At 47.4% G+C, this 15,230-nt stretch overlaps 1 protein-coding gene across 1 annotated transcript in view; it reads left to right on the top strand.

Moving 5' to 3' along the window:
- The window catches only part of EFR3B (EFR3 homolog B), a 79,722-nt gene that overhangs the window by 20,301 nt on the left and 44,191 nt on the right, over window positions 1-15,230 (top strand). The window contains exons 2-3 of the mRNA XM_011356619.2: window positions 9,754-9,830; window positions 10,776-10,903. Coding sequence (XP_011354921.1) covers window positions 9,754-9,830; window positions 10,776-10,903 — 205 coding nt within the window. The remainder of the gene's footprint in view (window positions 1-9,753; window positions 9,831-10,775; window positions 10,904-15,230) is intronic.

Here is a 15,230-nt window from a genome sequence, read left to right as displayed (position 1 = left end):
TTTCATAGTTCTGGCAGATAGTTTCACGTATAGACCTTTCTCATTAAACACTCCCTCCCAGGAATTTTTCCATGATGTCACATAGTCTTCAAAATTATGCCAATGAGGTTGGCACTTAAATTATTTATTAGCGTACATTTCAGCCAGCTGGCTAAGGTTCAATTAGAGTACCTTTGTTTATAAACATCATTGTGAGAGAGTATCCTGGGCCTGTGATTAGTGGACATCTGGAAAATAGAGTGCAGATGCTGCAAGCCTCCCTCTATTGTCTTCCCTCCAGACTTTAAATCAGGTTTTTAGTGCATTGATTTTACTGGGCAGTTTTCAGACTGTGGTCCCAATTCACTTTCTCACGGCTGATCTCAAACCTCGCACGTCGCTCTGGTGATGGGATGTGATGTTATTGATGCTGTCATCCCACAGTGGTGGAGTGAGTTACTAATCTAGTCTCTAGGACCAGTGTGACCCGTGAAGTGCCATTGGGGTGAGGTGGGGTGGGTCCCCATTTTTGTCACTAGTTCCAAGCTTTGGACTTCCCACTCCCTCTGTGTGTCACTCACAGCTCTGTGTTGTCCTTACTTAGGTGTGGCCCATCCAGCCCTTCCTTTCTCTTCTTTCTTGCCACTGCCCTGGCTGTGGCCCTTATTTTCTATGCCGTGGTTCCGGCTCCTTCTCTCGATGGCCTTCCTTCTTCTGTCCTCTCTAAACTCAAATGCAGCTGGCCGGTTACTCTTGATTGGTCCTCCTAATACATTCTTCTCATCTTCTCACACCTCCTTTTCGACAAACCTTCAAATAATGCCTCCTCACCTAGAAGATAAAGACTGAGTTCTTACCCGGGCAGTCAGAGCTCCTGTGGCCTCAGCACTCATGACTGCGGCTCGGAACTCCTCTCCATCTACACTCACTCAGCCACTTCCTGTCCCTCAAGAGGCAATTCAGGCTCTTGAGTCTTAAAAATATTCATAGCTTTTGACTCAGTTTCTGGAAATCTATTCTAAGGAAATAATTCACAAAGTGAAAAACACTGTAATAGACACATATCCCAATATTATTTTTAATAACGTGAAAGTGCCAACAAGATAAATGTCAAATAACATGGAGAAGGTTCAATAAATTATTACCGATCTTCTCAATGGAATTTTAAGCCACATCGAAGATGATAATTACGATGACAATTCAGCAATAGGAAAAATGCATATGAAGTAGGATGAAAGGACCAGAGAGCTCACCTTTATGGAGCACCTACTGTGTGCCAGCTGGTGCTAGGTGCTTTGCTTGTCTCCCATAGGCCAGGAGGGTTTGGATGACCTGTATGAGGTCACAGAGCTCATAGTCCCATTTTTGCTCAGTTCTGAAGCAAAACTGTATCTATGTTATGATGCAATTTCTCTGTGGATTGTCCACCTGCTAGGCCCACATCCTTCAAGGTCCTGCCTAAATCCTACTTCCCCTGAGAAGTCTTCCTTAACCAACCCAGGCTAAGCAGCACGCACTCTCCTTTGAACCGCTGTAATACATGAAACGTTCTGTGAGAAACGTCATCCACGCAGGCCTGCTTATATTTTATTTACTGATTGTGCTTCTTCTCTCCAACTAGACTGTCAGAGCCCTGAAAGCAGACCCATGACTTGTTAATGCTTTGTATTCCCGGGCAGCCTCTGGCACAGTAGGGATCCATAATAGGTGCTCAGTATATGTATTGGCAAACCTTATTTATCCCTCCAGTGGCAGCCAACCTAGTGGGGGGCTGGCTGGTAGCTCCAAGGAGTCGGCGGGAGGGGCTCTGGCATGACACTGGCTCTTGAACTCCCATGAGCAGATCAGAATTCTATGTCAAGGTCCTCCGCCGGGTACCACCTCCACTCAGAGGAAATGTCTTTGCCTTGATACATGCCAACTTTTAAAAAGCTTCTTATGAAATATGGATTCATAGGTAGTTCAAAGAAATGTACGGGGAGAACCCATGTCCCCTCCCCCAATGTTAACTATAGTTCAATATCAATACCAGGAAAGTGACATCGGTACAGTCCACAGAGCCGGTTCAGATTCATCATCAGTTACATAACTTTTAAAAAAATCCATTTTAGAAATTATTTGTTTCTACTTGCGCACAATATTTCCTCTCACTTCGAATCTTTAGACACTATTGCTCTGAAGTCAGAGGCCCTCCCCTGCTCTGTTCCTGACTCTGTTCCTTGCTCTCGGTGTGATCTTGGGCAAATTAACTAACCTCTCTGAGCTTTGGTTTTCTCATCTAAAAGCGACAATACTAGCCTCATGGGATTTTTTTCGAAGTGTAAAGTGCTTGAGTTAGGCACATGGTATGACAGGGCACTCAGGAAATGTCAGCGTTTGCTTTCCACCATTTTGCTACATGGAAATCCCTCTTTTTCTCACAATTCAGCGCTTTAATTTCTGCAAGTCAACATATTGGACGAGAGCCCAGGTGTGGTGCCATCTGTAAAACAAGAATAATTGTATCAACCTCGTAGGCTTTTTATGGAGATTCAATGAACGAATGCAGGTGAAACACAGCATACTACCTGGCACAGACGAGCTCAAAACATGTAGCAGGTGCTGCCGCTGTTCTCCGCGACAGCCCTTCGGTTACCTTTCTGCCAGGAGCTTTGTCCTTGGGCATCTGAGAGATGATGTCTACCTGGATTTGGACTTTGATTTCTTAACAGCTGTCTGTGCTTCACACTCCAAATATTAAGTAAAGCCAAAAGGCTTTAAGAGACATTCTTGCTCTGAAATTTCATTTTATTCTATCCTGCCTTTTCTCTCCTAAGTTGGGAAAGAGATTTCAATCATAATTACCACAATAATATCGATGATGATAATAGCTAGTCATTTTTGAGTGCTTATTATATACCAGAAACAGTTCTAAGAAATTTCTTGTGTTAACTTATCTCGCCTTCACCACAACCTTGGGCAGTAAGGTCTGTTATTCTCATTTTGCAGGTAAGTAGCCTAAAGCAGAGACTTGAATACCTTGCCTAAATTTGCACAGCTTGTGAGAGCCAGAACTGGGGGGCGGGCAGCCAGGCTATCTGACTCCTGGAAAGAGGTGGGGTAAATTTCTTCCTGCTGTTAGTGGTTCTAAGAGACAGGGAATAGGAAAACATTCTGTTTATTTTTATCTATTACTCTCTGGAAGAACAGTACCAAAGCCTAGGGAAGCTTACAGTTAGTAAAGAACTGAAGCCTTGACATTAAATCAATTGGACACATTTCTCTCTCTTTAAATCCCCATCCTCAACTAAAGTGGCAATCAGATTAACCGAGGTGGGCCGGAAAGCAGTAAGCAAAATGCAAAGCGCTCAGAAAGGTCAGGCTACTGACAGCTGCTGGTTTGTCTGTAAATTCAGACACTCACTGGCTGAAACCATCTCCTCAGGGAGAACTCAGCTGCTGTTTAATCCCACTTCCAATAAAAACCTGTCTGGAAATTTAGACTCTGCCTCCTTCCCCGAGCTCATTTTCCTCAGCACCTCCTCATGATCTCTTCGATCCTGAATCTTACCCAGACCACGAGAGATGGTTCCTGACCCCTGCAGATGTCCCCTCCAATCCTAGTCTCGCAGCCACATGGCGCCATTTGACTTCCTTATCACCAATAAAACCAAACCAGTCTCTCTCTGGACGATTCCCGGTTCTAATTACGGAGGGCAAATCGCTGCACTATTCAGAATAACAAAAAAATTGGAAACAGCAATAGGAAATGATTAAATAAGTCAGGGTCTGGTCGAAAGAGAGAACAGTAAGTAGCCATTAAGATGAGGTTCTGAAAAATATTTGGTGAGAAAGTAGATGCTCACAATATAAGAAGAATAAAATAGGTTTTATTTTATTTTAATGTGATACTGTAGGATCCCAATTTCATGCATATGTTTAAAAATATGCATTAATGGAAACAAAAACTAGAACAAATACATAAATTTTAGTAGTTAATCATGAATGGTGTGATTATAAGTGATGCTTACATTCATTTTTCATTTTTCATATTTTATAGATGAAATTTATATACATGAACATGTATTCCTTTTAAAATCAGAAATAAGGAGAAAAGGGAAACTTTTTTGTTTTCTTACATTTTTCCCCTCGGAGGGCTGTCGATTTTTTCTTTCATGGATTTGCCGAGACTATCAGCTCTCTCCACCCCTAGAGATCCAGCTCATGTCTTGCCTCTTTCAGGAAGCCTTCCTGGACTTATCGAACTCCCAGAGATCTCTTCAGTTGTATGGACTCCTTATGTCTCATTGTAACATAATCAGCTTTAAATGCGCGCGCGTGCGCGCGCGCGCGTGTGTGTGTGTGTGTGTGTGTGTGTGTCGTTTCCTCAGTAGAGAGTAAGTTTTTTATGGCAGATCTCTTATTTTTTTAACTTCCTCCTCTTCCTCACCCCACCCAACAAGTACCACACAAACTGCTGAGGTTCAGTTCACATCAGCTGGACACAAGGCCTGGTCCTCACCGGAGGCACTTGAGTCTGACGCCCCTTTCTCTCTGTACTTTGTTCTGTTTCCTCCAATTCATTCGAAATGGGTGTCTGTGCCTTTGGCGCTGGGTTAAACTTCATTGTAAATTGTTTGCTTTTGTAGGGATGATCAAGTCAGCCTTTGCTGACTTGGAGGAGATTATAAAGCTAAGAAAATAAATATGAACTATTCTGAGCGAAAAAGGCATTTTTCTTGGCGAATGGGAATAATGGCATCGATGTTTGTGAGGAGGAAACCAAGGGCTAGGAGAGGAGGTGACTTTCCCGGGTCTCACGCTGATCAAAGGTGTCACGCATCACGCCAGCTTTCCTTGCGCCCTGCTGGGCACGGATACTGTACTGAGGTCAGATGAAAATGAGACCTGAAGAATTTACAGTTTATCTGGGGAGGAAGAAATATGAGTCACTGAAATAACTCAGCCTGAGCACGCAGTGGGGGAAGACTGTACCAGATAATATGGTGTAAAGGACACATGGAAGTCAGCTGGCAGAGGGGAAAGCGATGCCTAGAGGGGGCCGTATTATTAACGAAGGGCTTCCAGGGAGGGCTCGGCAGGTGCCAGGGTCCGCCAGGCCTCCCAGGTCCGTGGCTCTGACTCTCCTGCCCCTTCACCATCTCTGCTTTCTGCCCGGTCCCTGTCACCTGAATATCCTCTCATCCGCAGCTGTGGGGCTCTCTGTGGCTGGATGGCTCCCCTAGTCTTCTCCTCCTCCGACCTCCCAGCCCTTCTCACACCGGACACTGATGTGGCCTCTGACTGCTGGACAAGGGCTGTTCCAGGAGACAGAGCATGAGTGAGAGGCCCCTACCGGGGAGGAAGGGCGTGAAGATGGACCAACCCCTCCACCCACCCCCCGCCTTTACAGGGCATCCCTTGTTGAATACTGAGTCGAAGGGCTGACGTTTAATGTAGTGATGAGCCGTGCTAACTGCTTGACTGTGAAGCAAACTGAACCAAGCGAAGATTTGCCTTAAAACCACATGTAGAATGAATGAATTGAAGCAAGGAGACTGGCCACGTGGCGTGTACAAGGGCTGGATCTCAAGTGTTAAGGAAATGTCCAGTCAGCAGTGGCCCAGGCAAAGGAGAGCACAGGACGAACCTGAGAAATCGTTGGGGATGTATTTTAGGGAAAGCGATGGGAGAATTAGGGGAGCTTCACGGCAGAGAGCACATCCTGTGTGACCTTGGGGAGGGCACTTAACCTCTCTGATCCTGCTGCTTGATCTGTAAAATGAGAACATACCTTAGTGGTTGTTATGAGTATCATATGAAATATTTCTAAAGTGCTTGGCCTAGTGCTGAGCGCAGAGCAGTCGAGGAAACAGGAGCAAGCAGACAGAGTGAAAGAGAAACAGGGCTGGACTGCATATTAGAGTTGTGGGGACACAGATGCCGCTGGCAGACCAAGCAAGCGCTCCAGAGTCCACGGAGGCTGCCAGCAGCTGTGAGATCTGCTGTCACATGCTGGGCAGGCAGAGAGCTGGGCCAGTGCTTCTCACCCTGGCTGTGCACCAGATTCACAGTGGAATACCTCTGGCCCCTCCACAGAGACACAAGGGTGACCGCGATGAGCTGTCAGGGCTGCAAACACAGGCCGAATCGGGAGCCAGTGAGCAGGGCTTGGTGGAATGGGGGCATAGTAGGCTGGGGGCCAGCGTGCGGCAGGGGCAGGGCAGGAGAACCCTGACCCAAGGCAACCTGCTGCCCAAAGCCCCCCGTCTTGAATAGAAATTGGCCCCCAGTGGGTCCAGCCTTGCCAGCCCTAGGTGATGGCCACTCCAGAAGACAGGCTGGGCAGGATTCAGGAACCAGAGCCAATGGTTCTCCAACAGGGCCATTCATTCCCCTGAGGTCCCCCTAGGAGAGCTGTCGGACAAGCACCTGGAGGTCCTGAGGAGCTTACCTTCTAGTGGCAGAGGCAGACTGTAGACACACATGAAGTGTGTCCTTTGGTAAAAAGAGTTGTGAAGAGGAATAGACTAAGGATAGAAAATTAGTGGCGAATGGTGGCCAAGGACATGATCCACAGTGAGATGACATTTTGGCAGGCACCGTAAGGTAACGAGTGTGGGGGCCTGGAGGCTGTAGGGAAGAACATTCCAGAAGAACATTCCTTGTACAGTCCAGGACTGTACAAGGAGGCCCGAGTGGTGGGGGCAGAGTGAACCACAGGGAGATGGCAGGAGGGGCAGGGCCGCTGGAGCAGGTCTGACCATTCTGAGAGTTTTAAAGTTGGAAGAAGCGCCTGAAATCTTGTCATTGGAAACTCTGTTAATCCCCACTGACGTGATTTTTCAGTAACCAGAGCAAATGCATCCTAATAACTTGGCCATATTGTGTTTCTCTCTCTAACTTAAAATAGGTATAAAAATATTACTGATGGAAGACGATCCTTAATAAATTACTTTTCGTGTCCCATGTTTGGATCTGCCAGACGTGATCCCCAGAGAGTAAGAGAGGGTGGAGAGTGCTCTATCTGAGAAATAAGGACTCACAATTTAAAAGGCTCTTTTACAGGCACATGGCTGTGGGTCAAAGCCCCACTTTCTCCTACATACTAATGTTAAGAATAAATACCATCAGAAGCAAGATTAAAGGAATATGTAAAAATGTATCACTTAATCTTTGGTAAGAATGAACTGTTTTCGATTTCTTCCCAGTGTCTTCTATTCTTTTTTGGGTTTTTTTGTTGTTGTTTTTCCCTCCACGGCCTAGTTGTGGCTACTTTGAATTCACCTTCTGGTTGGAAGCTTTCTAGGGCTGCCTGTGGATTCTTGTTACCTCCTGAGCTCCGGTGGCCCCTAGAGGCCAGCTCCTTGCCTTATCAGAGAGGAGGCTTTATCTCCTGTGTCAGGCTGATCACCTGCCCAGCAGGTGTGGAGTGCTGTTCGGGGCTCTCTGCTCTCTGGCCGAGATCCGAAAAAAATCACTTTTGTCTCGTGGGAAGCAGATAGCTAGCTACCAGCTTTAGGTTTATTTCCTCAGTGGTACTTTCCATGTTTCTTTCCTCCAAACAGGATATGGTCAGCAATATGGCTTCACAGTTGTCCCCAGACCCGGGCCTGACTGGGTCTGCCACCTCCGGGGAAGCCGCGCCTGGCACCCCCACAGAGAACCCCACAGCCTCCTCTTGCCCTGGCACAGATGTTTCTGCCCTGAATATTCAGAATGGGCCTGTGTTTTCTCAACCAGTCTGGGTTTCCAAGAGCCGTGAGCCTGGCAGCTCTGTCCAGCGCAGGCCCCGGCGCTCACGCCCTTCAGCAAGGTGTAAGGAAAGGACTGCCACGGGTTTTTTCAGACCTAACTTCTCCACGTCACTATTCTCTCGCTCCCTTAAAATGCAAAGGGCCGTCCTCCCTGTCTGGGAGGGGAGGGGCCTGCCTGGGAGCTCGAGCAATCCTGCTGCCCACCTGGGAGCCAGGCAGAGGGTGGGGCGGCCTCTGTAGGGGTGAATCCTGGGCTCTGAGGACCAAGAGGAAGAACAGGCCCCACGAAGCTGTCCCATCACGAGAAATAACCCAGTGCCAGTCAGTTGGAGCCCAAACGCCCTCTCGCAGGGGGGGGGCAGGGCAGAGACGAGGAGATGAGGAGATGCCAGTTCAGCCCAGTGAGGCTGAACCTGGAGGGGCTGGATTTGCAGCCATGGACTAATTCCACCGACCTCACCGTGCCTGGCCCAGAGGAGACTGGAGGGCACACAGCTAGCCCCGTGGTGGGGGGAGGGGTGTCACAAATCAGCCGTCTGCTATCCTGCCCTCTTGGGGTGTCCTGTGGCTTCCCCAAGGACACAACCAGTCCCTCATACCGGAGTCACCCCTAGGGCCCAAGTCTCTGCTCCTTCCTCCTCCTGGCACTGCCCGCCCCTCACCCCCTCCCAGTCACAGCTCCCAGAGCACTTTCCTCCACCCTGTGTAAAGCTCTTCGTGTGATTCGAGTAATTCCCACTGATGTCTGGCATGCTTTTCCGAGTGGCCCTTAAGCTTGATATTTCCAGGGTTCATTTGCATTTCAAGTACAGGGTTTGTATCAGCAGAATTCAGTGTTCGTTGGTAGGCAATTATCTGGGGGGTGGACTTTCCCAGGCCCTTCCCTGCCCTCTCCCCTTTTCCACAGAGAGCACCCACTTCCCCCACCGCATGGGGGCGGGGGGGGGGTGCGCTGGAATGTGCCCCGGGGTCCCTGCTCAGGAGGAAGGTTACAGAGGAGCAGCGTTTCCCAGACAGGCTCAGTTTCCTTCATCAATTGAACACTTTTTATGGTATAACCTAAAATTGTCAACTTTTAATTTTCCCAAGGTTTGTTTTATTATCAGTGATTTCTGAACATCATTTTTCATAGCACCAAAGACAGAAAAGCAGGTCATCTCAGAGTCTCCTAAAGGGAATGGATTCAGCTGTCTGAAAACGTGCCACGTGGTTCATAGTTTTTCAGTTGGCCACAGACTGGTGAAAACCTTAATTAAGTAGGCGGGGATGGGGGACTGGCATTGAGAACCACAGACTGGCTGGCCCCTGGGGTCCTGCCCAGCTCTCAAACACCACGGTTTTCAAACATCACAGTCAGGCTGCTTTAAAGATGCATTTTCAAATGTTAATAATTAATGATGATGTTAATTTATCATAGTTTCCCATAACATTCTGTAACGGAAACAGCCCCAGGAGAGAGGATGGGAGAGGAAGTTGAGGAGCAGAGAATAAAAGAAGCTGGGGGGAAAGTGAGGGGCCAGCGTAGGAAGAGCAACCGCTTCTCCCAGCTCCGTCCATCTTCCAGGACACCGGGAAGATTTTTGAGCTGCAGGAAAGAAGTTTTATAGTCCTGTCTGTCTGTCTGTCTGTCTGTTTGTCTCTCTCTCTCTCTCCACAACAGTGGACTATATGAGGGTGGCACCTGACCTATATGTAAGCTTCCACCCCAAAGCCTCACCCCTCACAATGTTCCTCCATGGCCTGGCATCATTAACAAGTGCTGGTCTGCTGGCATCACCCTTGCATATGCCACTGTGCCTGATCCCCAAGCAAAAGACACGAAGCAAGGAAGGCAGATGTTTTGGAACGTGGGGAAGTGGTGGGAGATTCCAGCCCCAGGGAGGGATGAGGCCGCATCCTGGTCCCTGCACTCTGGCGAAGGGACCTTTCTGTTTCCAGCCTGGGTCTGGTTGCTTACAATCCATCCGGGCCTGGTTCCCAGGTCTCCTCACGCTGACCGGAGGGCTGCGCTCATGGGTTTCTCTCCTTGCCATTCCAGGTGTGTGTGGCTGCTGCGGTGCCCTGCGCCCCAGGTACAAACGGCTGGTTGACAACATCTTCCCTGAAGATCCCGAGGTGGGTCACATCTCCAGCTAGCATCGTGCCTCTATCCATTCCAGCCCACCCAAGGCGTTGGGGGCTGCTGTTGGGGGCCTGAAGGCTGAGGGTATTTGGATCTCTCTGAGGTCAGGATCTGCAGAGGGCTCTGGAAGTTCATCATGCCATGCTTTTGGCCACTGCTCTACGACTGAGATATCTTTCCCGCTCATGTCTCTCTGGGTGATAGTTCCTTGAGCTGCTCGCTCTCTTGATGGTACTATTTCCTGCTGCTTAGTGTGAGCACTTCCCATTGGGGCTTTGGCTCAGGAGTCCCTGTCTTCTCCCTGGCCCCCTCTGGCATCCGCCAGGTGTCTGGACGTGCGTACATGCGAGGCCTGGTTTCTTGGCTTCCGGGCCACTACTCCACCGTCAGGCTGCATGACAGGTTGCGTGGCTTCAGGAATGTCAGGATCTGATTTACTTGACATGCCCTCTGAGAATCAATGGCCCCTTCTCGATGGGCAGTGGGGGGTCACATTGCCGGCACCCTCCGCGGTTCCCTGAGAGCCGCAGAGCTGCCGTCTTCTTCCTGCTTATGTCGGTGTCAGATGTCCAGCACATTTTAATTCTGAGTCCCTTTCAATAAAGCCATGTCATTCATACACACACACACACACTTAGCGTGTATATACATACCCAAACACACGTGCACACTCACATATACACACATGCACACACATATATGTATACATTCATATAACTTACTTGTAGCTAACACACTCTGGGCTAAGTCGTGAGTTCCTGGAGGGTGAGAACCGTATTTTAACCATCTCTGTATCCCTGAAAACTGCCTATTGTCAGTCACATACATAATGGCACTCTGCTAATGGTTGATTAAATCGAATTAATATTTACCTTTAGGCCTGAACTCTTCTAGCCATAGTATGACTAGAGTGGGCAGGAATGGTCTGTCTCTTACAGGATGGCCTGGTGAAGACCAACATGGAGAAGCTGACCTTCTATGCCCTCTCAGCTCCAGAGAAGCTCGATCGGATTGGAGCCTACCTCTCTGAGAGGCTCATCCGTGATGTGGGTCGTCATCGATATGGGTAAGCAGGATGGGAAAGAGAGAGAGAGATTTTCAGAAACTATACTATACTTTTAGGATAAAACATGGGGTCTTATTATGAAAATGATAGTAGACTGAATTATTGAACAGACCGAGAAAATGGGGAGTGGCACCGAGGGGTGGATCGCACGCGTTCTTCCAAAGGCGGGTAAAATCTGATGCTGCTGGCAGGATTTGGGAAGAAGGGGATGTTGGCTTCCTGGGAGAACTTTTTTAGCATCCATTTACCCCTGTGTCTCTATCCAGAAGCCTCAGACACAGTCTGAGGCCTTGAAAAGTTAGTCTAGCCCAGAATGTGCCATGATTCCCATTAAACCTATCCTGCCTCATGCAACTTACTATCTTAAAAAGCATAGAAGAACTGTTTGCATTCTAGTGAGAAGGCAAGGTTAGGGGTGATTTGTCCGCTAAAAATACACTTAAGTGAAATATCTAGCAATCTCCTGCGAGGGAAAGACTTGTTAAAAGAAATCTTAAAGAAAATGACTAATCAATAGATTTAACTATTTAAAAAGTTAAATATTTGACGTCAAAATAAGAAAACATCAAAATTTAAAAGACAAATAATGAAAAGAAGTGTTTTTTAAAAATCAGACAAAGGAATCAGTCATATTTTCGTGGCACATAATAAGTAGTGGAGGTGGAGTGGGGAAGTTACAACACTAAAAGATTTGAGGCCAGGGCCCCAAATAACCAGCTTACAGAAGAGGAGATAGTACTGGTTATAAATGTGGGATAATATTCAACAAATTTATAATGAAAGATGTGGATTGAAACACTAAGAAACCATCTTTACTTATCAAATTGATTTTTTAAAAAGTAAATATTATTTTCAGTATTAACCAAGAAATGGCAACATGAGAGCCATTTTCGTTCTTTTCTAGAATAAGTGCAAATTGGTTGAATCTTTCTAGGAAGTAATTTTGAAATATATATCTAGAGCTTCAGAAACACTTATGCCGTTTGATGTAGTAATTTCATTCTATTCATCTATCCCAAGGAATCAATTTTAACTATAATTTAGCTTTACATAGAGATGTTCATTATGGTGTATTTTTTTATGATAATGAAACTGTGGAAATATCTTAAATGTCCAGTAAGAGGAGAATAGTTTAGTAAATGATGGCATTTACCACTTATTGAAATTTTATCTAGTCAATAAAAATGGCATTTATGAACCTGCTTTCCATATAGTAAGGAAAATGCCTTAAGTAAATGAAAAATGGATTGCATATTTTTGTACACAGTGTTTACAATCAAGGTAAAAAATAAACAACAAATCTGAACGCCTAGAAAATAGAGTAAAACCAAATGTGCCATCAGTGTTAAGAGTACGCATTTTACCAGCAGCATGGCTGGGTTGTTGGGGTTTTTTTTTTTTTCTATCCACCTTTTTTGTGTTTCCTACATGTTCTCTATTTTCATAATGAACAAGGTGGGACATACTGTGGGACATACTGTGTCTGCGGCCACAATTCGGATGCAGAGAGAAGCCCGTGATGTCCCTGGTGGCACTGCTGACGGGCGGAGGTTGTGGTAGAGCTGGGGCGATTTAGGCAGTCGTTCCTCAGTCCCGTTGCTTCCGTTCCCCACAGAGCCTTTTCTATCCATTCTACCTTTCTCCTGGTGCCGTTTCTTACTCTCTTTTATTCCTGGCTTTTCATCTTTCCTGTTCTGGTCCTTCCAGATCAGTACTGTTAAATACGATCTTCAAAACACAGATCCAAAGCCACACTTTCCTGGCTCCTTTAGAATTAAATAGGAGCTCCTCAGCTTGACTTCTAGGGTCTTCCACAACCTGCCTCTAACTCGCCATTCCGCCCAGCCGTGCCCGCCACACCGGCCATACCTGCCACGGCTGCTCTAGACCCGCTCCAGATGGGTTGGCTGTCAATCCCCCTTGGCTCTCTGGGCCTCCTGCTCTGCTCTCTCTTCTTGACACCCGTCATGGGCCCCCGCCACTGCCCATTGGCCCCACCACCCTCCAAGGCGCCTTCCTTCTGGTGAGGAAGATGGAGGGAGAACTAGAGTGAAAATGTTCGCGTTGCACTGACAGGTTGTAAGGTCCACATCTCCACAGGACCCACCAGCAAATCTGAAGTCAAGCTATCCCTGGTATAAAGCCAGGCCCCAAACAATTCATTTCTATGATCATTTTATATGATAAAATTAGGCCACATGCTCAAGAAGAAGGGCATGAACATATTGCACATGCTGATTATATAAATCACCTTGACATACTGTAAAGCAGGTTCATGCAAGTAAAAATGGCTTTATCCTAGACTGAACCCAAAACCAATCTGAAAGCAGTAACATTAAACATTTAATACTAATTTTGCCTGCCCTCTCTGCAATTCTCTTGGTAAGAAAAATATCCTGGAGCCGGCAGAGCCGCTTAGAATTCCACTGCCCTTAGAACTGCAATTCAAAATTGATATCATCTGTTAAAAATAGCCTTTTCAGAGTCTAAGTATTCAAAGCCTTGAAGACCTCACTGGGGGCTCTAATCATAGACATTTAGAGAAGAAAAATCTGTTAGATCTGGTCTCCTGTTCTCTCTCCCCACTCTCCCCGTCTTTCCCAACCTCTTGCCACACCCATCGTTATTATCTTCCTTGTCACTTCCTTGGCAGCTTTGGAAGAGCAAAAATATTTGCATGCAAACAGTCTGAGGGGCTGCGTCTCCCTGATGGACATGAACCGTGGGTGCTGGTCCCAGGGGCGGAACCACCCTCTTCTGCCCACCTGCCTCCCTGCGGCACCGCCCCATTCTGGTTGTGTGTGAACTCTATATGTCGAGTAGCAGTGGTGATAAGCAGATGTGGGCAGAAGGAGGACACCGTGTGAATTTCAAGATATTTTTCATCGTCATGGACCGTGACGGACAGTGATGGGCAGAGCAGAAACAGCAAGAATTCCTTATATGTTTCACGTCTTCTGCTTTGCACATTTTCTCTCCAGTTCAGCTCGACTGGAGAGTAGGGCAGGGCATGGTGGCACTGCGTGAGACTCGGGTCAGCTGACAATGACCACAGAGCGCTGATCGTGTACAGAACTGCATAATGGATTCTGTTGGGCTCCCCAGTGCCTGGAGCCCTGGAGGATGGAGGTGCCAACACCAAAAGGGATGGGCTGCTCCCTAAGGAGCCTGGCCCTGGAGCTGGCCTGGCGGGGCTCCTAACAGATATACGCTCCCCAGAAGGACCTTGAACCTGGGTTGGAGGATAGGGCTGACTCTTCAGACAGAGATATCACAGATTCCTACTAGATGAGGTAGTTCATCCTTCCCTCCATTGGCTGAGGTCAACCCCTATTTTAGGGCTCCTAAAACCCAGAAGTTTCTATCCAAGAGTCAGGCTGACCAAATAGATTCAGACTGCCCAGAAGTTCTTTGTTAAGAACCTCTTGACAAAGAGATCAGATCTGACTGCTCTGTAAATGATTCTTGGGCAATGACTTGCCTTGCTAAAGCTGCCTCCTCTCTCCTGCCTGCTGGTCCTCATCACCAATCCTAGATCTGTCTTTCCTCTCCAACTGAGAGTGGTTCCCAGATTTTGCCTACCTGCTCCTCTTTTTCCGGATGCTCGAAGCCTCCCAGGCTCCTAGAGCCACTTCTGACTGAGCACAGGGTGTTCAGGCAGAACGGGTGCCTATTCTGAGTTCATTACAAGGTACTTCTTGCCTCACTGCTATATACCAGGGCCTCTATGTATTCTCCTCGGTTGTTATAACTCACCTCGTGCTTTGACCCTTGACCCTGAGTTCCTGTTGTTACAACCTGCCAAGTGTCCTCTCTAGGATTTGGTTACTACCTATGAACCCGAGTCCATCCCAGATTCCTTGGGTCCTACCCTCCTCATCTGCTGAGAAGACACATTAGTACATCCAGTACTCTTGGTTGTCACCTACTGCTGGGGTCTTTAACCTGTTCTCGCCTTCTCCCTTGGGCCCCTGCAGTGGGCTAGTCCTTTGAACCCCATCCTGCTCTGAGTACCCAGTCAAGCCAGTTCAGTTTCCCAGACTTATTACTACACTGGGCACCTTCCTGGACCCCAAGCCCAGGTCAGATCTTGGCTGAGACCAACCCATCTGGCCCTCGCCTTTTGAGCAGACATCCCTCCGAGAAGCCCATGCTCTGTTCCCTTTGAGGGTATAGGACATACCTGAGAAAGTTGTGGTAAGACAGAACCAATGCAGCAAGCATTGGACTAGGGGGTTCCAAGGTCCCATTGACTTCTAATCTTTTAAGATACTTTGAAAAGTTCAAGTTCATAATCATAATCCTTCTGTCATTTGTATTGGGATCA

This window comes from Pteropus vampyrus, unplaced genomic scaffold (assembly GCF_000151845.1).
Source record: "Pteropus vampyrus isolate Shadow unplaced genomic scaffold, Pvam_2.0 Scaffold28, whole genome shotgun sequence".
In the NCBI taxonomy this organism is placed as follows: domain Eukaryota; kingdom Metazoa; phylum Chordata; class Mammalia; order Chiroptera; family Pteropodidae; genus Pteropus; species Pteropus vampyrus.
This window is presented reverse-complemented; position numbering and strand designations above follow the sequence as displayed.